The 25890-nt window shown below is 45.7% G+C and overlaps 1 protein-coding gene across 7 annotated transcripts in view; it reads left to right on the top strand.

Moving 5' to 3' along the window:
- PRDM1 (PR/SET domain 1) overlaps window positions 1-25355 on the top strand; it is a 283483-nt gene extending 258128 nt beyond the window's left edge. For 3 of the 7 annotated variants that reach the window (XM_054196643.1, XM_054196647.1, XM_054196645.1), the window contains 6 exons: window positions 1994-2242; window positions 8934-9053; window positions 12231-12483; window positions 20235-21343; window positions 21653-21781; window positions 22193-25355. In XM_054196643.1, the coding sequence (XP_054052618.1) occupies window positions 2060-2242; window positions 8934-9053; window positions 12231-12483; window positions 20235-21343; window positions 21653-21781; window positions 22193-22768 (2370 nt within the window). In that variant the 5' untranslated portion in view covers window positions 1994-2059 and the 3' untranslated portion in view covers window positions 22769-25355. Of the gene's footprint in view, window positions 1-319; window positions 466-771; window positions 1233-1485; window positions 1739-1793; window positions 2243-8933; window positions 9054-12230; window positions 12484-20234; window positions 21344-21652; window positions 21782-22192 lie in introns of those variants that run through there. The other 4 variants (XM_054196648.1, XM_054196646.1, XM_054196644.1 and 1 more) reach the window with 4 other exon arrangements.
- The last annotated feature ends 535 nt before the right edge of the window (window positions 25356-25890 follow it).

Genomic DNA, 25890 nt, shown 5'->3' with positions numbered 1-25890 from the left:
GAGGTGCCCGCCCGACCCAGGTCTCCCCGCCTGCGCAGGGAGGCCCTCCCCGGCCGTCGCACCTTGGTCGAAAAGGGAGAAAAATAAATAAATAGAATAAAATAGATAATAACGATAATTTTAAGAGGGCGGCAGGTAGAGCCCCACCTCCCCGCCCTGTGAGGGCGAAGGGAGGGGCCGGGCCGGGCCGGGCCGGGCGCGCGGGGCCGGGCGGTGCGCGCGGCTGTGGCAGGCGGCCCCCCAGCGTTCCCCGGCGGCAAGAGCAGCGGCGGCGGCGGCGGCACCTGTCTTGACAGCGGGGGGGAGGAGCGGGAGGGAGCGGCGGCGGCGGCGGCGGGAGGTGTGAGTCAGTCTCCCGGGGAGCCGGCCGCTGGAAGGAAGGAGGAATGTTTACTCTGTAGAGATGAGCCAGGGTTGCCGCCGACGGTGGGCTTCGGTGTGGAGAGGCGCGCGGACTCTGCCCCGGTAAGGAAAGGAGAGCGATGCCTCCCCCCTCGCCCCGCTTCTTCCCCTCACCCCCCGCCCCCCGACTTCCACCGTCCCGGCTCCTTCTTCTCGGCGGCGCCCGGAGGACGGAGCGAAAGTTTCCTCGTCGTCGCCTCTCCCGGGCGGGGAACGCTCCGCTGGTCGGCATTAACCCTTTCGCTCCGCCGCCCAACTGTCACCCCCCACCGCCCCTTCCCGTCCCGAGTTTCGCTGTTTACCTCCTTCTCCCCCTTTTAATGCCGAGAGCCGGCAACCATCGGCGGGACGGGGTTCGGGGGGCTGGTCCCCCCGGCGGCCCTGGCAGGGGGGGAGCTGCCTGTCCGCTGCCACCTCCCCCCCGCCTCCGCCGGGCCGGCCGGGCCTCCCCGGGGCGGGAGAGGCGGGCCCGGGGGTCTGCCCTCAGCCCGGGGGGAGTCGGTCAGCCCTTAACCTCTGCCTTGGGGGATCGCGCTCTTCCAGTCTTCGTGTTTTCGTTTTTCCCGGCGGAGGGGTGTGAGTCTCGCAGTAGCTGCGTGTCCAAAAAGGAAGAAATGAAGGGATTTTACACCGGGCTTGAGCGTCATTCCCAGCTACCGGCGTAGGCACAGATTTTGGTCCCTGATGAACCTTACGGAAAGAGCCCGACCTCGGACCTGTTTGGGGATAGGTTTGATAACAGTGTCCTAAATAGACAGACGGATTGAAGGATTTGGTGGAATTGTCCTGCGAGACTCCCAGCCAGTGCTTTGCGATGGTAATTCTCGGAGGTACCATCAAAATCAATTGGGATAGAAAAACCTATTTAAAATTATTTACTTTATTTATTTCTCCTGCTCCTTTTCTCCCCACCCCCCCCACCCCGGGAACGTGTTGCAGTGCTTTGTGCAGGGCTGCTGCTGCTGCAGTGATGCTGGCAGGATGTCGGCTTTCTCAGCCTTCCATGCCAAAGGATAAGGGGACGTCAGGAGGAGGAGGCGGGGGGGCCAGGTTGTTTTGAAAGTTGTTTGTGTGTTGAAAGCCGGTGGGAAAGTTCAGGCTTCCCCATTTGGAAGAGGCAAGGCTGGGTTCCGCTCTTCCAACATGCGCTTTCCATTTTTAGCTTCATTCAGACGCAGACAGCAGCTCCTTTCCTCTTCCTCTCCTTGTTTGTGACACTTTTTTGAGGCAGCTTTTCCACAGGCAACTAAGTGGTCTCGCGGCCATGACCCCACGTTTTCTTCAGTACGGAATATTTTTTTTCTCTCTGAGGCATTAAGGAAAGGGTCTGAAAAAGGTAAAGCGGTTGTCAGCCTAGGGATTTTTTCCTCTTTGTTTTTGTTCCCTCCTCATTACCAAGGCTGGCGTTTTAAGGTGCTGCTTCAGTCAGCACAGCTTCGTTTACACTGCTTTTTGGCTATTACTCAACTGTACCAACTATCCTGCATACGTTTTTAAAGTGTCACAGACTACTGTATTAGTCACGCTGTCTCAACGGAAACCACAACACTGAAGGACAATGAGGATTAAAGGCTGTTTTCTTATTTTCCAGGCTGCTACACAGTGTAGCTCGGACGCTGTGAGTTTCAAGAATCTGGTGAAAGGGAGAGAGTGGACAATGAAAATGGACATGGAGGATGCAGACATGACTCTGTGGACGGAAGCCGATTTTGAAGAGAAGTGCACATACATTGTAAACGATCACCCGTTGGATCCCAGTGCCGATGGAGGCACCCTAACTCAGGCAGAGGCTTCCTTGCCAAGGAACTTGACTTTCAAATATGCATCTAACTGCAAAGAGGTAAGCGGCGATGCTCTGGGGAAGGTTGGAGTCAGACAAGCCAAATCACAGCACTTTGCAAAGTGTGTGCTCACCCTGGCTCCCATTCTTCAACACACACACACACACACACACCCCACCACCATCAACAACAGATGCTGCCCGCTGACTTTTAAGATGGTACCCTAATAAGTCCTGCAAGAAACTGAGCTGTTCATATGTCATGCAGCATTTTCACTGGAAATCGCAGCTAGCCTATCCCTGAAACTGGTTCTCTACCAATTCGCAAACAGTTAAATTTTCACACAATTTGAACAGCATCTGAATAAGCATATTTAAACTGTGGGGTAGTTCTCTGTGCCAATTTCTAGACTGCTGTTTGCCAGGACCATTCATTGCCTCTGGCTCAGAGATTAAAGTGCCTCGGTTGTCCAATAAATAGCTTTAAAAAGTAGAGGGGAAAAAAAAACAAATTCCTGGAAATGTGTTTAATTATTTCTTTTTGTTTTCCCTTTGGTTATGAAATTGCTTTATTCTTTTCGTGAGCTTGCTGTATTTGCGACTTCCTAAATTCTTAAAAACTCCAGCATATCGGTTAAGGAAGTGATGGTAGAACTGTAGCGAACTTGACAGAAGGGTGGCCGTAGCTTAAATTAACTTTTGTTTATCTGGGACAGTATCTTCACTGGTAGCTAGCTGTGCGAGTCTGCCCTATCCTTGTCCCTAGAGTGGGTACATTCTTTGTTGTTGTTTCAGAAGGGCTGGAAAGAAATGAGCCCGGATGAGCAATTTGGTTTTGTGTTTACTCCTTCATATAGAGTAGCTATTATAGCTAGGTGTGATGTTCGGCGGGGTAATAACCCAAGGGACAACCCTTCATTTCTCCTTGTGCTGAGACTTGTGGTATAGCAGCTATTACCTGTGCTTCTACTTTGGCTAAACACACTGACCACAGAGCTAAAAAGAAGAGGTACACTCATCTGTGCCTATCAAATATTTCCTTCCAAAGTAGGTACTTGTTTCATCCTGCGTACAGAAATAGGGCCGGACCCCCAGCTGGAGGGTATTGGCACCGTGGAATTTAGCTTGGCAGTGTGTAATATAGTGCCTAGTAGGTTTGGTAAGAGGTTAAAGCTAAATTCTCCTGTAAAATCACTTCTCTTCCCATCTGCCCTGCCCTGCCCTGAAGAACTTTGGCAGAGAAAGGACATGCTCCAGAAAAAGAGTGTGAAGCCTTGTTTTGTGTTATTGCATTGTTAGATAGGTCTTTACTTTTGGGGGGGGAGATAAAGCTGCGACTCTGCTGTGTGTTATGGAAGGATTTCTTGGTCGAAGGATGAGCTTGCAGCTCAACAGCTCGGGCAGATCCTCGGCAGCCGGCTGGTGACTGATTGGCTGCTCAGGCTGCTCGCTCTCTCTGCCTCCGCGGCAGGAGACGTCCGAGGAGCTTTCAAAATTCCCAGCGCCGTGTTTGGAAACACCGAGATGTAATTTCCTTACACTACAGCTCGGGTCAGTGAATCAGGGTAGGAGGATTGCTGCCATCTCTGTATAAGAGGTGTGTGAGGGGAGAGAGAAGTCGTTGAAAGATTCCTGGTTCTTCCTTGTAAAATGCGACCCGTGCAGCTCCCTGCTAGTGGGATTCTGAATATAGGACATCCTCCTTTTGTTCTCCAGAGTTCCCCCCCGTCTTTTATTTGCACTGAATAGTACCTACCATAAGAAGCGATAGGAGCTTTCAAATCCTGAATGTTTCTAAGGTAGCTCTGAATGAAAGGGCCGATCTGATCCTTTTTTTCCCCCACCTTCTGTGAAAGCTACAGTCCTGTGAATGTCCGGACAGGTCACTCATTTGCTACTTGTCTGCAGGGTGAAATAGTTGCAAATGGCGTAATCTGCTTGCATTCTAGCAACTTCTGATGTGAAACATTATTTTTTTCCGTCTGCCTTCCAAGTTTGATTTTGTTCAACGGGGTCAGGACTAAGTGCGTGTTGCTCTCGCACATCAGTGTTTGTGGGGTCAGTGAGGGAGCCTGATTCTGGTTTTGACCTCATGGAAAACCACTGGAGTCCCGACAGCTCGATAGGGTGGGTTTTTTTCACTTGCGAAAGGATGAGGTAAGACTTCGGGGGATGCATGCATGCGTGTTTGTCAGTGGGTTTCAGATGTGAGCTGTCTTCATTGTTAACTTTGGGGAGAGCTGTGGCTTCATCTGGTCGAGAGTTTTAAATGCTGAGTCAGTTTATTGACAAAAACATATATAATACATCGCTTGTGAAATGCTAATACTGTCATGATTAGATCACGAAATCCTAGTGCTGTCATGATTAGTATTATATCTCCACTTGGAGTAGGAAAAGTACTGCGTGCCGACTTAGGAGGGAGGAAGTACTACCGCTGTTGTTTGGGAAGGGTTGCTTTTTGTGTTTCTTTTCCTTGCATGCTTTGTGAAGTGAGTAGCTCCTTTTTAAAGGGTTATTGAGTTTGCAAGGGAGTCCATGACACGTCATACTCTTGTTTGTTTTTGGATCTTCATCAGGGATTTTTCTGAAGGACACATTTTTCAGTATGAGTTCACAGTATGTGTCAGCATTTTAAAAAATGAATTACTACTGCTCGTAACATTTTAGGCTGCTAGATTTACATGAAGTCATTTATTTATTTCTATGCATGAATTATTTATCCTTTGCTCCAGTTTTAGCAATTGACAAAAAATGATGAAACTCAGTGCCAAAATCATGCTCTAGAAGGCCATATGTGAATGATCTTTTCCATGCAGATATTTAGAAACCTTTTTTTCAGTATTTTTTCCCTTTGGTCTCAGTCCTTAAAACCCAAACAGCCCTTCTTGATATAGAGTGCCAGTTACTCTGCTGTCTTGAATATCACTAGTGCGTCCTAGTCTGTGAGCTTGACAGAGGGAAACATATCTCAGCAAACCCGTTACTCATTGCATTTCTCTGATAAGGCCGTTTCTTAGAGACAGACCCTCAATCAGTGATTTTGGTGAAAGCAGTGATTTTGGGCTGTTACGAAGTGTGCCTTGCTGACCTCGGACGCTTGCTCTCCCCTATTGTTTTTATTTATTTTATTTCTTTTATATGTGATCACCCAGGAAGCGGTCTGAAAGCCTTTTATTTCATGGCATCTCTTTTAGAAAACTCGTCACTGAACGAAGGGGCAAAATTTATCCAAGCCTAGAACTAGTAGTTTAAAAAAAAATAAATCGGTGTTATTCCAGGACACGTGATGGCCTTTCCTATTTGTGTTTGGAGAACGCTGTTATTTTTCTGAAGCCAATAAGAGTTTGTTCGGTGTTTGGGGTTGTTTTTAAAGCAGTTCAGCGATCCCATTGCCAAACACCCTCCCCTTGCAGCATTAACAGGGGTCGTCCTTTACTTCCAGCGCGCTCTCCCCAAAGAAAGATGTAGGAGTGTTGGTCTTTGGAAGCGCCTTTATTATCAAATTTGGCAACGGGGCTCTGCCACCCGGCCTGCTGGCCAGGCCCGCCGGGCTCCGTCCCAGCCCCTGCCCGCCGCCCTGCTCCCGGCCGCCGGCCCCCGGCGCCGCATTAGGACCCTGGTCAGTTCCAGGCCCGCCGCCGCCGCCGCCCGGGGCTGCTCACGGCCCCGGCCCCGGGGCTCCCCCCGCCGGGCCGGCCCGCGGCGGCCGGGCTCTCCCCCGCCAGCCCGCCCGGCAGCCGCAGCGCCTCCAGGTTGCAGCTGGTTCCCGCTCTCCATCCCGGCTCCGCTCGGCGCATCCCGTCCCGCTTGGAGCCAGGGGAGAGCGGGTTAGCTCAGCCCGGCCTCCTCAGGAGCCACAGCTGCCTGCAGCGCCGGGAACCGGCCGTACGGCCTCAGGCTAACGTTTGGCTTCGTCTTCGTGCTGGAAATGCTGTTTTGCTGTAAGGAAAAATGTGGTAGCGGCCCGCTTGCAAGAGCGTTGAAAGTTTGGAGCTTTGAAGGAAGAGGGGGGTAAGCGTCTGTAGAGAGGAAATTGTTCTGAAAATAGCGCGTTGCTCCCACATGGCGTGGTGCAGACCCAGAAGGCTGCACAAGGGCGGTAGGCTCTTATTTGTGGGGAGCGAGCTCAGGTCATGCTCCTCTGTGGTTCCCTGACACGAGGCTGTTTCGGAAGGTCTCATCGCCGAGAGGCAGCAATGTGCTGAAGGACACCTGGTGGACACAAGTCTGAAATGCCTCTCTGCGACAGCTTTTCGGCAGCCGGGAGACAGCTTCTCCTCAGCTCTGGACGTGGAGTTCCTTCGCTGTTTTGCCTACAAGTGCTCGGCAGCTCTGTACTTCGTGGCCTCTTGTTAAGCTGCCCCCCCCCGCAGGCTGCAGCGAGGCAGGAGCCCCTTTTGGCTGCGGCAGTGGGGCTGCCAGAAGCCTGGAGCCAGCCTGTCCTGACAGTGCCGGCACCCCTTTCCTGGAGGGTACCCCTCCCTCCTCGACCACAGCAGCTGAGCTTGTTTGGGGCACAACGGAGGCCAAGAATTGCTGACCAGAAATCCACCCTCAGTTAAAAGTCATCTGGACAGCTTTAGTCTGGTTTAGCAAAACTTCAGAGTTGGCACACGTGGATGTGCAGAACATCCTCTGCCAAAATAACCTGATGGGCACTGGGTGAGAAATTGTCTTAGTGTTCAGCTGCACCGAGGGAGAAGCAAACACTGCTTGTAAGGTGGGTATCAAAAAGTATCTGCTGTGTCAGAGACACCAGTTCAGTCAGTGTTTCAAGTTGACTAGTTCGAGGAGTGATTTCTAGAGATTCTGAGAATTTCATTAAAGCTGTTTTAATTAAGGCCAAGATATTTTAAAACCATGAAAAAACTGAAGCTACCATACAGTAAAACTGGTAGGGTGTGCTGTATCTTGGTTGTGAACTTTTCCTGAGAGGGCAGATGGATGTAAATGAAGATATATGGGGAAGATGAGAAGAACATCTGCCTTTTTCAGCTCTCTATGAGAAATGTACAAGCAAGACAAAAATAAAACTGAGCCACTGAGCTTGTTTCAGCTTGTGGTAGGTGTAGGAAAATTTCTGGAAGTCCCTTTTCTCTCTCTTCAGTCCAGATGCACAGATCAATGGAGCATTTAACTACCTCTACTGTTGACGTTTAATTTTTTTGTAGTGTGCTGAAACACATGTTGAAATGCAGACAAGCGCAAACAGCCACCATGTACACCCAGCAGTCTGTTTCCGGGTGGATTACCTCCGTGATTCCATGGCTGTTATTTGTCCTTTTTATTTTGACATTTAACGTGAAATTATGCTAGGCGTTAGTTGTTTACTGGAATTTTCAATCTTGACCAATACACAGGCAAGTATTTCTCCCTCTCTCACTTGGTGTGAGAGGATGATACAACTGAAGAAAATGCAGCATGAGAAAATCACAAAGCTTAGCTAATTTGTGAAGTGCGGTCTACAGTCCAGGGTTTTTACTGTCCTTTGCTGCAAAGGACTGTTACAAAGAAAATTAAATGCTTGCTGAAGTGAGCTATCTGCAGGGTCTGATGAGTGCTAATCTGTTTTGGTAGAAATGTTGATTCCTTGTGGGTTACAGTAATCCCAACTCTTGGTTTTCATCAGCCACTGCTGCTGTTCCCCTCTCGTTTTGAAAGTGGCAAGATGTGTGAAGGGGATACGGTTATTACATTTGGCCGTGAAACTTTGGTTCTAATACCAAATTAATGGGCTTTTCACCTTCCTTTTTTTCCACTATCTGAGCAGCAGGATCAATCTTGCAAAGGCTTGGGGTTTTTGGTTTACAAAATTGTTGGTTTTCCAACATTGTTTGGATACATTACATTTAAAAAGATTAGTGAGGAACAGAGAGAGACAAAACCAATAACTCAGCAGTGTTTTGCAAAGGGTTACTCCAAGGCACGTTCTTCTGAATAATGATGAATTGCTTCCTGATTTGTGGTCAGTGACTTTTTTTGGTATAATTACTGTCAAGAAGGAAGCCGAACAACTAGAGTACATTTCTTAGACCTAGCATAGTGGAGCATTTTCATCAAAACCCTGACGCCTTTTTGACCAAACCCACTTGACATGTTACCGGAACTGCTGCCTCCTTTTTATAAAAGAGGGTGATCTGTGAGTACATGTCCCAAAGCCATTTCATATTCTGTTTTGTATGCCACTGTATGCTGGTGAGAGAATTGTAGGTTGTCTTTTTTTTTTTTTTTGTTCTCCTTTTAGCTATTGGGACGGGTATAGAGTGAAGAGGGTGGGGGTGGGGAAGATGTTTCATTTTGATCTGGAGGAGCAGTCATTCCAGTTCCTAACTTATTAGAAAAGCAAGCTCTGTAGCAGTTAAGTGATTGATAGCTATCGAATAGTTCTGTTTGCTGGAACGAGACTTTTGGGGGTTGCCTTTGATAGCAGAAATAACTTCTGAAGATATTTGACAGTCTCTGTACGTTTCACTTACTGTTTCTTCTTGTAAATGTACTTCCACAAAACACATTTTTCAGGCGGTGTTCATCTTTGGCTTCCATGTGTCTCGGTAAGATGTTAGTATCTAACAAGCTGGTCATACTGTATCAAACACGATTGTTAATTTATTTCTGTTTTGTTCACCTGTCACTAAAAATTTCTTGCATCGGTTGCTTTACCTTGTTAGGCTTGGGGGACAGGGGAGAGGAAGGAAGACTTTTTGATTTCTGCTGACGATGAACTGATCCTGTGCTGCTCTTCTTGTAGGTCACTGGAGTTATAAGCAAAGAGTACATCCCAAAAGGAACGCGCTTTGGACCCCTGGTAGGAGAGATCTATACCAGCGATACGGTTCCCAAGAATGCGAACAGAAAATACTTTTGGCGGGTAAGCAGGAAAAAACAGCACCATGTTGTTGCAGTAAGCAGATCACTAAATGAGTACAGCTGAGAAGCTGGGTCACTTCCTGCTTCAGACCTGTGCAAATGCAGGGGGCAACTTCTGTACACTGCCAGGCACAAACAGACAGTGGGCTGAAGTAAGCCAAGTAAAAGCCTGGCTGTCTTGGATGTAGGGACTGTGTGGGTGGAGAGAGCAGGGGAGATCCAGAGCCCTTCCCGGCTCTGTCTTCCAAAATGGATCGGTGCTTGATTGTGTAAAGAAGTAGTTGTTGCTTGCTGAAGGGGCAGGTTATTTTGGATTTCTTCACCACGGAAAGTCATTCTTGTTTATGCAAATACCACGTATCCTTGATTTTTCCAGCTATGAAGAAGCTGTGAAAGTACTGCATAATCTTTTGCTCTGGAATTATGATACATTTTGTGACATTTTTTCCCTGGGTTTTGAATAGACCTGCTGTAACACAGTGGTGGTGGCCTTCGGTGTATATCATTCAAGTCATAAGCTTTTCAGAAAGTGTTAAAAGAGCAGCCCATGGATCTTAGTGAAGAGAAAAATCCATTAATGGCAGACAAACACTAGAGGTGATGCTTAATTTGTACTCCGTAGTACAAGCTGAAAGGGAATACCAGCCAATTTGTTTTGGCTTGGGAAGTGTGTGCTGGGGAATATGCTTCCAGTTTATCAGTTGACATAATCCTCAGTCTCCTTTACAGACCCATTATTAATTGTTAGAGAACATTCCTTCAGCCCCATCTCCTTCCATGGATTTGTTTTGCTGCCTTCTAGCCATTTAGGTTGTGTCTAAATCGGTGGATTTGGGAGTATATCCAAGCCTCTGTGCCCAGGTGCCTGCCTGCCTGCCTTAGCAATATCCCGACCTCTTATCCAGGTGAAACCCAGGGCAAGCACCAGCGTTCCCCACACCCCTTTCTTCCTACCTAATTGCATCATTTTGGTTTTCTCGGATCATCTTTGTGCAATGTAATACAGCATTGCACAGGCAGTTATTTGCATGAGTGTTTTTACAGAGCAGGCGACTGTTTTCACATTCATAAGGCTACAAAATGTTTCTTATACTCGAGTTTTTCGGGAGCTTGCTTCTGGCATAGGAAGAGACTTGTATGCCAGGCCAAGCCCTGCCAGTTGGTAATAAGACGGCAAACATTGGGAAGAGGGGCTGCCAACCATCTTGCAGGACTTCATTCGTATATTGCAGTGAGAAAGATGACATCATTCTCATGATGTGATTTTAAGCCTTAATGCAGAGGGATCCTCGGAAATAATATCCTAGGAGCCGTCTAAGCATCGTTAAATTCCCTATTATAATCTCTTGATTCGTTCAAGACATGCTGCTGCACCGAAAATGAATTCCTTCCTCGGGGTCTGAAACAGGCTTGCATATGCAAAGGAAATTGTGGGAGATGATAACTTCCCACATGTTATTAAAGGCATCCTGGGCTTGCTGGCAGGAGGGGGAACATCTGCTGTGTGCGCGGCGGGACGCTGCCTGCGCTTTGCCCGCACGAGGGGAGCGGGGCTGCCCGGGGCCAACGTCATTTCTGGGAACCACGCCGTGACTCAGCACATCTGGTCTCGCCTTCCCCAGAATAGGTGGGAGCCCGGTGGGGCGCCTTCACCCCGCAGCCAGGAGCAGGGTGACCAGCAGCATCCGTGGCCCTGCCGTGGGAGCCGTGGAGGGCCGATTTGGGAAGCGGCGGCAGGCGTCGAGTGCCGGAGCCCCGTGTTCCTGGAAGTTTGCGAGCCGAGGTGAACAGAGAAACCCGAAGGCTTCTCTTGATGCAGCACAACTCGCCCGGCTCTCTTCCATTTTCTCATAACAAACACACCGCAAAATCTCTCGCAAGCTGCTTTGATGAGGCCACATGTATTTCCCCCTTCTCAGTTTACAGGAAGTTACTCTTAAAGAAAGTGATTCTGGTGTTTACGGCCCGCATTAAAGGGCCAGGCTCCCTTGCCCCTCTCCGCCAGCAGCTCTCCTGGGCAGAACAGGAGAGTTCCCAGCTGGCCAGTGGGCGCTCATGGGGCATGCTGCCCGGCCAGGTCAGTGCGAAAGACGGTGGTGTGAACACAAAGGCAAAGGCAGGAACACACCGTAGAGTGTTTTCCCCCGAGATAAGTTTTCTCTCCCCTTTGGAAAGGCATTTCCTGCTCAGCGAGGTGCGCCGCTGGTGCAAGCTGCTCCCACTTCGATGTCTGACTTTCGCCTGGTCATCTGTTTTGCAAAAACCAGAAAGCCCATTCCATCCAGCGCAGAGCTAGTTCCCCCCGAAAGTAAGGGATGTGTCTTTAACAAATGTACCTCCTGGATTTTTCATTGCTTTTTTTTTTTAAATAATTTTCTTATTCTTACCACATTAAGAAACAGTAGCTTCTCTTAGTGATTGGGACTTCTTTCCCCGCAAGCCACTGAGCAGATTTTAGATTCATGTTTTCTTTCCCTTCTGTGGACAAGCCAGAACGTGTCCCTCGATAGGAAAAGTGACTTCTCATCGGTTGGCCCCTCTCCAGGTCTTCGTTAAGTTATGGCAGGTGAAGTTCATCTTTGCCTCGCCCAGCCTTTCTACAAAAGGGCTACAGTCCAACTATGAGCAAGTGTTGCTTTAGGACTCTGGGGGGGTGGAGGATGTTTGCATAGTTTAAACCTTTGGGCGGAGGTGGTAGGAAACTGCAAGTACAGAGGCCATAGAAAAAGGCGAGAAAGACTCTGACGTAGCACAGCCAGTCAGTCTTATACACAGGTGACTCAAAGCATTAATGCAAGCATGCACTCAGACCTGCAGTCATTAGCATTACCCACTTGTTGATCATAGCACCAGGAAAAGGACTCTAAGGTAGACTGCTCATGCAGGGAGAGTACTCTGCATTTCAGATTTTGGATCTGATTTGTCCATACTAACAGAGCCACAGAGGCTAAGCAGACATGGAAAGGTGACTGTGGATTTGCCGTGGAATAAGCATCTCTTTTCTTAACGCAGAGGATATCATAGTGGGAAAGAGGGGGACTCAGCTTGAACTCTTATTTTAGTAATACCTTATTGTTTACAAAAAAACCCACCTTATCATTTTTCCTCTCTGGACTCTGTGCGCATGTGTTGTGTATTATGTGTATATATATTCATAGGCACTTCCTCTCTATTCCAGATCTATTCAAGTGGTGAGCTTCACCATTTCATTGACGGATTTAACGAGGACAAGAGCAACTGGATGCGTTATGTAAACCCTGGCTACTCCGTTCAGGAACAGAACTTGGCTGCTTGTCAGAATGGAATGAACATTTACTTCTACACCATCAAGCCCATCCCTGCCAACCAAGAGCTGCTTGTGTGGTATTGCCGGGACTTTGCAGAGAGGCTGCACTATCCCTCCTCCAGAGAGCTGACAATGATGAACCTCAGTAAGTGGATTACAGTATAAAGAAAGAATGCTAGTAATGTCTCTCCTGCCTATGTGATCTAATAATAAGTTGTATAATTACACAGCTGCATCATCTGTTGTGTCACAGTAGGTAGCTTGGAGTGGAAAAGGGGAATTAAAAAACCCAGCACAACAGAATGAGTTCCCTGTGCCCGTTCAAATGTAAACAGATTATAAAAAATCTGAACAGTTACTGGTTTACAAACTGAGTCTTATCTGATGAAGTTCTGGACAAACAACCTGAATGTATCCCCGGCCTTCAGAACCATGGATGTTGGTTCACTCTCAGATTTTCCAAGTCCAGATCTCTTAGTGCGTTGCGCAAAAGCCTGCTTTGATAGCATATACTAAAGGCTGTCCAGTCATGTTCCCAAAGGGCTGCCCTCACTCTACGAGGAAGCGGCCATATGCCATGACTCTGTCTAGGTGCCTGGCAAAATATGTGTTGAGTGCATAATGCTCGTCGAGCCTTGCATCTATGCTTACTTGTCTTACAGGAGCAAACCTCCTGTGGCCTTCTCATCTGGTTACTTGTTTTTTAAGCTCAGTGTAGTTTGTCCCCGTTTCTTGGCTGTATGTCGCAGCTTTCATTTTCTGTTCAAAAATAATAGCACTGGTAGCAGGGGGAAGAAGTATTTCCAGGAGTTTATCTCTTGTGTTTCTCTGTGGTTTCTGACCATTTCCACCCGCAGCACTTTACTCATAGCTTAATCACTGCCTAGCGCCTCATCCAGAGCCCCTCGAAGAGAGGGAGAGATTCTTGCTGACTTCTCATTCGACTCTTACGGTGCCTCCCCTCCTGCTAGCTGCTCTGAGATAGAGCAGAGCATTCTTTTGTCCTTCTGCCAGCGCCTACACTGAAATTTGAAGGAAAAACTGCAAATAGTTGTGGTTTGGTTTTTTTTATAAAAAGGACTATTTGCTGTTAATTGGCAAGAAATAATGGGTTATAAAATATCAGTATTGCTTTGGGGATCATTGGAGCTAAAACGTAACCCCGCATCATGAAAATGATGTCACGCATTCAGATTAATCAAAAGTACATCTGTCCTCCATGGATGTTTCACCGGTTTTTGGTCTTTCCCTACAAACCATAGAAGAAAATTTGCTTTCTCTTAATGGCAGAGGGAAGAGGGGGAGGGCATATCCTATGCTGCTATATTCCCTATTCAAAAAATATCTCACTGATGCTGTCATCTTTGCACATATGTCATTTCACCACTCGCTGTGCACTTTTATTTCCTGATGTGATGAACTGCTGGCTACAGGTGGGAAAAGACAACAACGTTAAGGGTTCCTGTGGGTCAGGAGTTTGCAAAGATCCAGCCAAGACACATCTGGCCACTAGCTAGGAGGATACACAAGCACATCCTCAGTTTCCTGCATCTGCTGTCATCTTACGTTGCCTTGCAGAAGCACCAAGGAATGTATTTGTAAAGTGTCAACTAATTACCTGGTTACTCTTACTAAGGTCAAAACTAAAGGTGTCTGGACATGTGCAGAATAATTAATTTTAGTAAAAGTAGGCTCAGTAAGTTTATAGAGATGGAATCTTAAGCAAAAATTGTGTAGTTCAGCCTTACATTTGAAAAAGCTGAGATCAAAATACCTCTTCTTGTTTTTAAAGATAATTCCATTTAAACCATTTAGAAATTTTATGTTAGCCTGTGCACCTAAAGAAAAGAACAGTTCAGAAAAATGAAAAACAGTTCTTACTTTTTTTATCTTTTTCCCTTGTCTTTGTGACAAACATGTTCAGGCCTAAGGACTGCAATTGGGCCAGAAACCCTACAGGTACCATAAGGATTGGGGTTTTCTAAAGTTTCTGTGCCCTTTTTTGAAAACTACAGAAAAAAACCGAGAGGTCTCCCAAAGATGCTTATTTACTGAAGGCTCTGTAGCAACAGTGGAGCAGGGATGGTTTTTCCAGTGTTAGTACTGGAACCAGATAAGTTGAAAGTGAATGTCAGCACCATTCAGTTTTCTTCTTCCTTCCAGGCCAATTCTAGTTAAATCTAAAATTAGCGACCATCCCACTGCCTCTCCAACCTCTCTCTCTAGCACAAGCCTGGCCAAGGTTCCCTCATGCTGTGTTCATCTACAAATAAAGTGCAGAAGGCTTGCCCCAGATAGCTAGCATCCTGTGCCTGCTGCAGGTGTGGGGCTTTGCCCCATCAAAACATCTTAACACAGTCTTGCTTGGGGCGACCCCCCACATTGGTCACCTCCTTCACCTGCTAGAAAGTCAGGAAGGTCTCTCCAGCCAAACTGATTGCTAATAATTCAGTGTTTAAAGTGGCACGGCTTCCCTCAGAGGAGCAAGTGAGCATCGTCACCTCTCCCGGCTCCTGGATGCTGGTTTTGGCACCCTCTGAGGAAGAGGGAGGCAAAATCGGGGTCCAGGTCCCACCACAGGCTAAAGTCAGGGCTCCCTCCCACTAGGACACGTGCCGGCACAAGCGTGGGGCAGCAGCACTGCCAGCCCATGGCCGTAGTGTGTCGTGCCCAGCTCCCTCCCTCTACCGTGTCTTGGGTGTGCAGAGCATGCTAGTGCCTGCGGGAGGCTTTGGAATAGCTGTGTCTTGGCTGGTTGCCTGGCCCAGCACAGGAGAGGCCACCTGGGACACACACCTACAGAGAGCTTCCAGTGTGGCCTCGGTCTTGCCAACTTAAAATATAGGCAGGTGCTTTAGGTGCCTCAGGGGTTTGAGGATCACGGTCTTGAAGTTCAGCACCTCAGTTCCTTTTTAAGCACCCGGGCAGGATAGGCCTCTGGGGAAAAACGTATCAGAGAATTTCTCTGGCTTTATTTCCTGTAATTAGTGGCCTCAAAAATGACAGAACCACCACTTTAGAGCATAAATAATTTTACACATCCATATATAACATCTACTTGCCTCTGTAACAGCAAACTTTCAAATTAAAGGTAACTTCTGTAGCGTTAGTTCATTTGTGCCGTAGAAGGAAAGCATCCAGATTAAAGGCAGCAATTAGGCACGTACTTAGTTATGGGTTTAACCCTGTCCTCTGTGTTTTCTTGAACTGGGGCCTTTGACCCAGTCCTTCAGACGCTGAAGCACACACCTACCTTCACGGCCATGATTAGCTCTGAGTGGAGCTACGTAACTTCAAGTGGATGTTGAAGTGCCTGCAAAGGAGTTGCTCAATAGTGGTGGCGTCAAGACTCTGCATTATCCCGGCAGTGGAAACTCAGTCTCGTTTCAAATGATTCCCTTCTCCTTCCTGCCTGTTTTGAGACCACTGGTGGTTTTTTCTATCAAGATTTGAGATACGTCACCTTCAGATGGTGCCGTTGTCCAGTAAATGGTTTTAAGTGCGATGGCACAAGATTTCTGTGTTCTGCTGGCCAAAAAATCAGTTTTCGGTAATTTGTTAAATGTGCTTAACCTCATTCAGCTGTGCCCTCAGATTGTCTTTTAGTCTGTCGTATTTCATTTTTGAACTAGCAAACAAACGGAGGAAGTTTACTTTGAGGGTCTCACATAGTTTAGCATTTCATTCCTACCTCCTCATAGGAGGATTATTTTGGGATGGAGGGTGGAGAGGGTGATAGTTTTTGTTTTGTTTTGTTTTTTAAATTAAAAAACCCCCGAACCTGCATTGAGTCAGGACATGACTATTTGATAATAATGTTCATGTATTGCAATCATATGATGCAACTTCCTGCTGCTCCTGTCTGTTTGTCTCCTCAGTCAAGTACGGGCAGGTGACATCTTTCGGTCAAGCTTCAGAAAAAAAGTTTGAGTTGGGGGGAAGACAATTTGCATATTTACAAATCATTTGGCAATCTTTCTGTTTCATTAACAGGTTTAATGAGGTGTTATTGATAATCTTTCGTATTCTATGAAGATTGACTTTTTAATGCTGTTTCTTCAATGTAATTTATTCTTTTCTTCTTCCTGTTGGCCCTGACACGCTGGCCGTTAGCTAAGCCCCACCACTCGCTTTCCCTTTTGTTTATGGACAGTTTCACTTTCTGGTTTTGAAGCTTTTCTGTTTGTGTTGAGAGGAAACATCTGCACTTGCTTAAAAAAAAATGCCTCCTGGAATCTTCAGAAGGGCTCAGGAAAATGATTTTGAAATTATATGAAAGGTTGTCTTCACAAAACCAGAATTTAGGGACTAAAGTTGACTTTATATTGAGGATTATTTGAAGGCTCCCCTAAAGACCTTCTCTGAGCAGAATGTTTTCAAAGGCATGTCACCCTGTCTTGGACACATTTAGAAAACAGATGATCAAATTATATACTTCTAAATGTTGGTCGCCGTTCTCATTTTGAGTGAAAACACTCTTTGTTTTGCCCGCTTCACAACTTCGAGGTTCTCTTTCTACTAGCAAAAGAGGTGCTTAATTTAGATCGAAAATGTGAATCGGCATAATTAAGCTCCACCACTCGAGGTGTTCAGTACCATCTCGCTCCTGAAATTACTATTGAAATTACTGCCTGCCTACAACTGTTTTTCAAGTTTTTAGAAAAAACAGATCATTGTTTTTATGAAGTCTTTCTCAGGCTACAGCTTGGAGCCCGAGAAATGAGAGCAAAGCCTACGGCTATGCAGCAGTCTGTAGCTGGAACACCCACATTGGAGTGACTTCAGGCAGCTGCTCCGCTCAAGTTTTATTAATACTTAAAAGTAACAGGAGTTTTGTCCCTTTTCCTCTTGCACGCACTCACTAATCTCAGATCTGGTCAAATAATCTATTGACCTCGGTGAGAAGTGGATCAAGCTCCTAAAGAGGCACGTCTGGGTTTTTTTCTTTCTCCCCCCCCTCGGATCAGTAACTTAGAAATGCAGCTGCACTGTTCTTGTTTTGTCATGAACGTCTTTTCTCCGTGTCTCCGTGACCACGGAAACTAGACAGATCTTGGAACAGTGTGTGCCTATATTTAATGTATATACATGTATATGGGAGTGGGAGGGAGAAATACATTTGAAGAGTGAGAGGGAGACATTGTGATCATTAAGAACTTAAATCTAAAATCACAAGTTAAAAAAGAAAACAACATAAGAAATATATCTCTTTAACTTTGAAGTATGGCTCCTTTAAGACCAACAAGAAAGGTTGTAAAGCTCTCAATCAGTTTCTGCCTTGGTTTAAATCCATGTTCAGTATAAAACATAAGACCCTCTTCTTGGCCCCTTCTCTTATTTTACACGGTGCTGACACACTTGTTTATGTTTTGATCTCTCTCGTGTTCCCAATTGTCCCTTGTGCTCAGGTAATAGGGGAAAAAGCCAAGAGGGGATTTATGGACCAAAGATAGCTTGCAAACGAAAGAGAGCTGACATAGTTAGACTTGAAAAATAATCTTTAAATATTGCAACTTCTCTCTACATGTGGAAATTAGTAGGAGGGGAGGCTTTACTGGGAACTTTAAAGGGAAGGAAAGAACAATTATCTTTAGTCTGTCAAGTGGGGACACGGGCCTGTTGCACAACGAAAGTTACATTCTCGGCGTAAGCTTCCTTTCTGTCACTCGCAGGCTTGCTCCGGCGCATAAGGCACGTACATCCCCACCCTGGTGTTTAACCTTGTGACAGCAGGAGCCGTTCCTCCAGCTGAAGCGGCCCCGGTTTCTCTATCACTTTTCCAGCAGCGCCAGCACTTCTCCTTCCTCTTTCCCTCCCCCCAGATTTTTTTTCTTTAAAAGAGAAAAGTGTCAATTTGAACTTCCTGCTTGACAGACCCCACTGAGAAACTGATACGGGGCTGATAAGGTGGTATTTATTTATTTTTTTCTGCTGCAAGGCTTCACAAGTTCTGCTTCCCTCCCCCACCACCCAGCTTTCAATACTTCCCGGTCTCAATACTTCCCGATGTTGATAGCGTCACCGGGAATGTCTGCTCTGAGATGCTGGCGTGGTTACAGACAGCTGATAAGAAGATGTAGATAATACTGTCCCCAATGCCATTGTGGAGCTTCTTGAACCTAGTAGGACCTCTATGTTATACCCAAAAATCTGGGTGGACATTTAGAAAATAAATTAGCAGTCCACAAGTATAGACAAAATGACAAAAGAAAGTAGATGATTTTTAATGCCAGGCAACACAACACCCTATTAATTTATTTTTGTCACAGCTCTGCATTAAGCTTTAACATCGAGAGAAGTAACTGGGAAGCCGTGTGTGTATTGTGCTTGCTGTACAACATGCCCTATGTTTTATCTTAAGTATTTAAATTGAACGTAACTGTGTTAAATTGCATTTCATTGCAACTTTAAAATACACAAACTTCCCAAATGTCTCAAACTAAATTTGCTTGTTACTAGTCTAATGCCATTTGAAAAAGGATGCTACTGTAAAATTGGGTTTCTGTGAGTAGGAGCATGCTTTGAAAACAGCTGTTTTCGTGGATACATTTAGTAAATGGCTGTTCCGTTGCCTTATAGGGTAATGTTGCCAAATTATAGATTCCGTCAGAGTAGTGAATAGTGAAGCAAAGAATCCAAGTTGAAAGCAGCGTGGTCATTGCCTGTTCCCGTCTTCTTCACTGGGTTCAGCTGGTCCTCCAAAAATCAGAAATAACTGTTTCTCAGCCCAGTTAGTGAAATAAGAACAGTAGAAACTCGGCTGAAGGGCTGCAATACTTTCGAGTGACATACGTACCTATCAGTGTTGACTTGTACCTCCTGATGGAAAACCTTGCACATAACTAACCACGAATATGAAACCTTCTTGTAGTTTTTCCTCTATAATAAAATACCTTACAAGTCATCATTTCAAGATTATATAACTATTAACTCTGGGAGATTAGATAAAAGCAGGCTTCTTTTTCTATTGAAGACATCTTTCAGTGTACTGTTTATATTATATTATATTATGTCAAGATAAACAAGGTAGAGTCTTTGAATACAATTAAACAGTCTATGCGCTGAACTGATTCAAATGGTTGCTAGCTTCTGTTCCCTTCTAAACGCATATTTCTTTTGCCTGTTTTTTTAAAGTACATTTCAACTTAAGCTGGAGCCAACCAGTCTTGCTTTCTTTTGCTTTGCTTCAGCATTTTTTTTATAAAGTACAGCTGTAAGCAGAGGAGTTTTGCATAGACTGAATGCCACAGAAATCTGCAGTAAATAGTCTGCTTTGTTGTAGATGTTCCTAAGCAGTATATTTAATGAGTAATGATCTGTTTACTGATGGAGAATACCTTCTCTTTGAAGAAGGCTTTCATCCTAGCCAGCCATGGTTTTTTTGGTACTGTAAGTAATTGAACTGGCTGGTGAAGTGACTGCTGCGGTTTGGCAAAAGACGATTTGTCATGCCTTGTTATTTTACTGAGGAACATTTCTGGGAGCTTGCGTTCTGCAAAGTCCTTCTGTTAAGCCTGTATTGTGAACAAATGCTTGTTACCGCGTTTATTAGAAATACCGCTTCAGTAGACATTCAACAGCAAAGCTAGTCACATTTAAGGGGAAAGAAAGGTGAAACCAGTTTGCGAAGTGGAGACTAGCACTCTGCAGATGAATCATCATCAAGATCTGGATGTGCTGGCTGGTATCCCTTAAATTAACAATGCCTTTTATTAACACTTAATACCAGCAGGCATTTCTTCACACAGAAATTAGGTTTTTTGCAAGTTAAACGATTGCTCATCTCCGAGAGTGGCCCTTCCTTCCCACTAAACTTGCAGGTGTTAGGTTGTGTTTTGAAAAGAGATAATGACGGTGGAGTATCTAAATAATCATTACCTTGTCTTTGTATTTCAGCACAAACCCACGTTAATCCAAAGCAGCACAGTGCTGATAAAGATGAGCTCTGTCAGAAAAGCATCCCAAAGAAGGAGCACAGTGTGAAAGAAATCCTGAAAATGGAATCCAATCCTCCAAAAGGAAAAGACTTCTTCCAGACCAACATTTCACCAGTTACTCCAGAAAAAGACTTGGATGATTTGCGTAAGAACTATAGCCCGGAGAGGTGTTTCTTCCCTCGAGTTGTCTACCCGATCCGACCTCACATTCCAGAAGACTATCTGAAAGCTTCCTTAGCGTATGGGATGGACAGACCCAGCTACATGACTCACTCGCCCATCCAGACGTCTACGACACCGAGTCCTTCTGGGAGGAGCAGCCCAGACCAAAGTTTAAAAAGTTCAAGCCCTCACAGCAGTCCAGGGGTCACGGTTTCACCTCTGGCACCTACTTCCCAAGAGCACAGAGAGCCATACTCTTACTTGAATGGATCATATGGCTCAGAAGGATTGGGGTCTTATCCTGGATACGCACCCCCTGGCCACCTCCCACCTGCCTTTCTACCGTCCTATAACCCCCACTACCCCAAATTCCTGTTACCTCCGTTCAATATGAGCTGTAATAACCTGAGCGCTTTGAACAATATCAATGGCATCAACAATTTCAATCTCTTCCCAAGGATGTATCCTCTTTATGGCAACCTGCTCAGCGGAGGTAGCCTTTCCCACCACATGTTGAACCCCGCCACGCTCCCCAGTTCACTGCCCAGTGAAGGAGGCCGTCGCTTGCTGCAGCCTGATCATCCGAGAGACTTCCTCATACCAGCACCTAACAGTGCCTTCTCTATCACGGGCGCTGCTGCCAGCATGAAGGACAAGCCATGCAGCCCCACCAGCGGGTCACCCACAGCTGGTACAGCAGCCAGTTCAGAACACATAATGCAACCTAAACCTACCTCAGTGGTGTTGGCTGCCACCGGCGGTGAAGAAGCCATGAATCTCATTAAAAGTAAGAGGAATGTGACCGGTTACAAAACCCTCCCATACCCACTGAAGAAGCAGAACGGGAAGATCAAGTATGAATGCAACGTCTGCTCCAAGACCTTTGGCCAGCTCTCCAACCTGAAGGTAGGCAGTGGAGAATAAGCCACAAGCCTTCTTGGAAGGCGCTGGTTTCTCCCTATAGGTTATTAGGAAAAGCAGGGACAGGCCTTCCTTGCTTGTTAGGCTATTTATCATTTTGGGCTTAATACAGCCCCCCCCCCAGCAAGAAGGCATGGTTGTAAAGATGGTGTTTGAATACCAATGCCACCTAATTAACTAGATAACATTGTATTTTGACAACAGCAGTCTTCCTCTAACTTTAGGAAACATCTGAAAGTACTTTTGTTACAGTACTGGAAACTGCAAATTTTTAATTGCTTTGTTTCTCCCTAGGTGCACCTCCGAGTACACAGCGGAGAGAGACCCTTTAAATGCCAGACTTGCAATAAAGGCTTCACGCAGCTGGCTCACCTCCAGAAGCACTATCTGGTACACACGGGAGAGAAACCCCACGAGTGTCAGGTATGTAACACGCACCACAGAGACAACTTCGCTTCCCTTGGAGGCCGAAGGCACGGCAGGGCTGGCGCAGAGCCCGTACGGCGCGCAGGGAGGGCTGCGCGACAAACCCTGGGCTGCTCAGGGCTGGAGTCCGTATCGCAGCCCTTCCCAGCCCTGTGAGGCAGCAGGGTTGCCTTTAGCCTGCTGGAGCAACATCTGCCTGATACGGTTTTGCCGCCGGCCATACTCAAAATACTGTTCAGCAATATTTAAATAAAAAAGGTGGGGAATTTTTTTTTTCCCCTTTGTGAGAAAGTGTGAAGATCTAAAAAGCTGCTGCTTCATCCTGCTGTCTCCTCCTAGGTGTCTGTGATTTAAACCATAAAATCCCCTCCCACTCATTCACTGTTTCTCTGCCACCCCCCACATTAGGTTTGTCACAAGCGGTTCAGCAGCACCAGCAATCTCAAAACCCACCTGCGGCTCCACTCTGGAGAGAAGCCTTACCAGTGCAAGCTCTGCCCCGCCAAATTCACCCAGTTTGTGCACCTGAAGCTGCACAAGCGTCTCCACACCCGGGAACGTCCCCATAAATGCATCCACTGCCACAAGAGCTACATTCACCTCTGCAGCCTCCAGGTCCACCTGAAGGGCAACTGCCCCGTCGCCCCTGCCTCCGGCCTCTCCATGGAGGACCTGAATCGAATCAACGAGGAGATCGAGAAGTTCGACATCAGCGACAATGCTGACAAGTTGGAAGAAGTGGAGGACAATATCGACTTGACATCGATCGTGGAGAAGGATATACTGACCATGCTCAGGAGGGAAATGGAAGGAGCTAATCTGAAAGTGTCTCTACAGAGGAACCTGGGAAACGGACTTATCTCCTCAGGATGCAACCTTTACGAGTCGTCAGATATGTCAGTTATGAAGTTGCCTCACGGTCACCCACTACCTCTGTTACCTGTAAAGGTCAAGCAAGAAACAGTTGAACCGATGGACCCTTAAGACTTTTTGGCAAAGTGATTTTTTTTTTTTTTTTCTATTTATGACTTGGCAAGTCAGGGTGCCTGTAGCAGTTGCTTGTACATAGTTTCAATGCTGCAAAGCAATCTTGGCTTACAGTAGTTTCCCTACGCTCTCCAGCTGAAAGAAGGAACTCCAAAGTTACTGTTTTCTCAGGGCATAAAAAGGGGCAAAGGACTGTGTGTTGCCTCGCCAGTTACTAAAAGACAATCATCTATCCATAATTATTTTTTCAATGATAGTACTTCATAATTTATTATGCAATTAATCATTCTAAAAGCAATAATTAGGAAAATGTTTACAATGACTGGAAAATTCATTGTAATTTTTACTTTAAATGTTTTTATTTTTTGTTTTATGGCCATTCGTTGTAGATACTTTTTTCTGCACATCTGTTTTAAGAACCTAAGATTGGGGTTTCAGTAAATGTGTTTTATGTACCAATGTCTTTTAAACAAACGTGGTTTTTCCTTTTGCCAAAGTTGGACATTTTGACATACAGAATCCTAGGTCCGCTGGTTTGAAAAAAACAAAAAAGCTGTGTACTTTTATGTGCAAATCACCCCACTGGGAATTGAAAAGGAAAAAAAAAAAAATAAACCAAACCCAGAGTAGCAGCAAGCGGGGGAAGAAACTGCTGCCCCTGCCTCTCTGAGGACAGGAGAGAGATTCTTCTGCCTGCAGCTCTACCCGCAACAGATGCGGCACAGCAAACCCCGACCTGCCATGGACAATACCACGGGTTTTTTGAAAACAGCTGTAGCCCCACAGATCGTCATGTATCTTTATGACCAAAGGAATGCATCAGCTTAAAGTGGCTCTTCCAAAAGAAAAATCTCACTGACATTGTTTGTTTCAAAAAAAGCAGTTTAAAAGCAAACACACAAATTTTCTTAATATTTTGCCTGAAAGGGGGTTTTTGGCAGACTTGTTTCTTTTCTTTTTTTCTTTTTTGTTGGCCAGAGCCTTCCAGGGATAAAAAAAAAAAAAAAAAGGATGGTCAGATTCCCTGAGAAAGAAGGGGTTCGGTTTTACTTGTATTTTCCTCTCCCACTTTGCCTGGGTAGAAGTGGGGAACAAAGTCCTTTCCTGGCACATAACATTTTTTTTTTTCGTCCTTCTTGTACAACTCAAGATTTTTCTCAGTATTTGTGTTTGTACATTTTGTGGTTAATTTAATTAAATAAAAAAAAGGGCATTGCAAAGTTGTTGAACAACAATTACCTCAGTGCTTGTGTCCAGTGGTGCAGACAATGCTGTTTTATCTAAATGCTTTGCTACTTTAGAGAAGAAACCAAAATGTGCACAGGGAAAGATAGAATGCACGTCCTTTTATCTTTTTGTTTTGCTAAGCCCAAAGATGATATGGTGATGTTTGAGGTGTAGCAAAGAATACATGTATATTTATAGATATATTTATACCACTATACTATATATGTATATGTATATATATTTATACCACTTAAGTTGTGAGCCAAACCATGTAATAAAACCTATTTTTCATCTAAGTGTGAAAATCAAATGTTATCCAGTTCTGCATATTACCAGTGACCTCAAACCCAGAAGGTTGTACCAAGGCATTTAGCGCTCGCCAGCGCGTGCGCAGCTGCCCAGGTGACGCCCGAGCTTCCAAAACACCTTACGTGGATAACGTCACCCACGCGTGGCGTCTCGGCCAATTCGGTGGGAGCCACCCTGTTTGCAGGACGAGGGGGGGCGGTCACGGCTGCCCTGCGTACTCGTTGGGGTGGGGGGAGAAGGAGGCGGGTGGTCAGTGAACAAAACAGCCAGAAAAATGTAACTGAAAGAACTTGAAAAGAAGCCAAATACGAACCATGCGCGGCGTGTTCACGAAACGCAGCAACAGGCAGGGCGGAAGTTAGTTGGGATGAGCCCCTCGTCTCGTTTTGCCCTGCTATTAACGAGTTGCACGGTCAACGTGCATAAATATAAGTAGCATTATTATACACCTACCCTCCATGTATATCTTTTTGTCTGGTTATATTAAAAATTTTAAAATAGCCCGCTTCAGCAGTCCAGGATTTGGTGACCTTTTTTTTTTTTCCATCAAACTTCATTTTAATGCCTTCTGTTAAAAAAACCAAAACAACAAACAATCCTGAAATATGTGTCTCTCAGCACAGCTTTTGAAGGACTACAGTTCATTACATTTCCACTCCTGCAAATTGTGAGGCTGACATCTTTTAAATGTAGCAATAGTTCATAAATATAGTACTTACTTGTAGGATAAACCAAAGTATCACTACTCTGTCACTGGACACACACTTTTCCTATTATTTGCCTGTAGTGCTTTCTTGTATTTGATACAAATTTTACAAGAATTTATATGCATCAGCTTTAAGAATTGTTACTTCTCTTTACTGTTTCCCCCTTCCCTTAGAAGTTTTACATGTGAATGTAGCAACAATCAACAGTGTTTTGGGGTTGGTTTTTTTTTTTTTTTGTCTCTCTCGAGAAAGACTCTGACCAAAGTTAACAGGCTTTTTACTTTGCTAGAACAACAAACTATCATATGTTTACGTATTGGTTTACACCATTATTTATGTGCAAATTGTCAAATGTAAATTAAATATAAGTGTTCATTGCTTTACTGACGCTTCCCTTGTCTTCAATCTCTCTGCGCTGGCTGCGTCCTTCCCCTCCTGGCCGCAGACACGGGCTGCGCCGAGGACGAGGATGGCTCCCAACGTGCCGACATCTGCCCTTGTGGGCTCTGATTTTCTGGGATTGATCGTTGCGAACAGCGATGCCAGAGCCGAATGCCCTGGCTTTGTTAATTACGGCTTTGTTAATTACGGCGCTGGCTTCAGTTTTAGCCAATACCTTAAAAAAAAAAAAGGATATTTTTAAAAAAAACCAAGAATTTTCAGTGTTTCGATGGAACTACTTGAATGCTATCTGCCTGGCAGATATGCGAACAGGGTTCTCATTTACATATTTCCAAATGATTGTCATTTCTGGCCTGAAACCCTAACCACTGGGACCACAATGACACACTCAAAATGTCAGCGTGAGACCACTTAAGTCCTGTATCGGCGTGGTGGGAACTGCATTCAAAACAAATGTGGATCTGTTTTCACTGC

The sequence above is a fragment of the Rissa tridactyla genome, chromosome 3, assembly GCF_028500815.1.
Source record: "Rissa tridactyla isolate bRisTri1 chromosome 3, bRisTri1.patW.cur.20221130, whole genome shotgun sequence".
Classification (NCBI taxonomy): Eukaryota; Metazoa; Chordata; class Aves; order Charadriiformes; family Laridae; genus Rissa; species Rissa tridactyla.
Note: the sequence above shows the minus strand (reverse complement) of the source record. Positions and strands in the feature narration are given on the sequence as shown.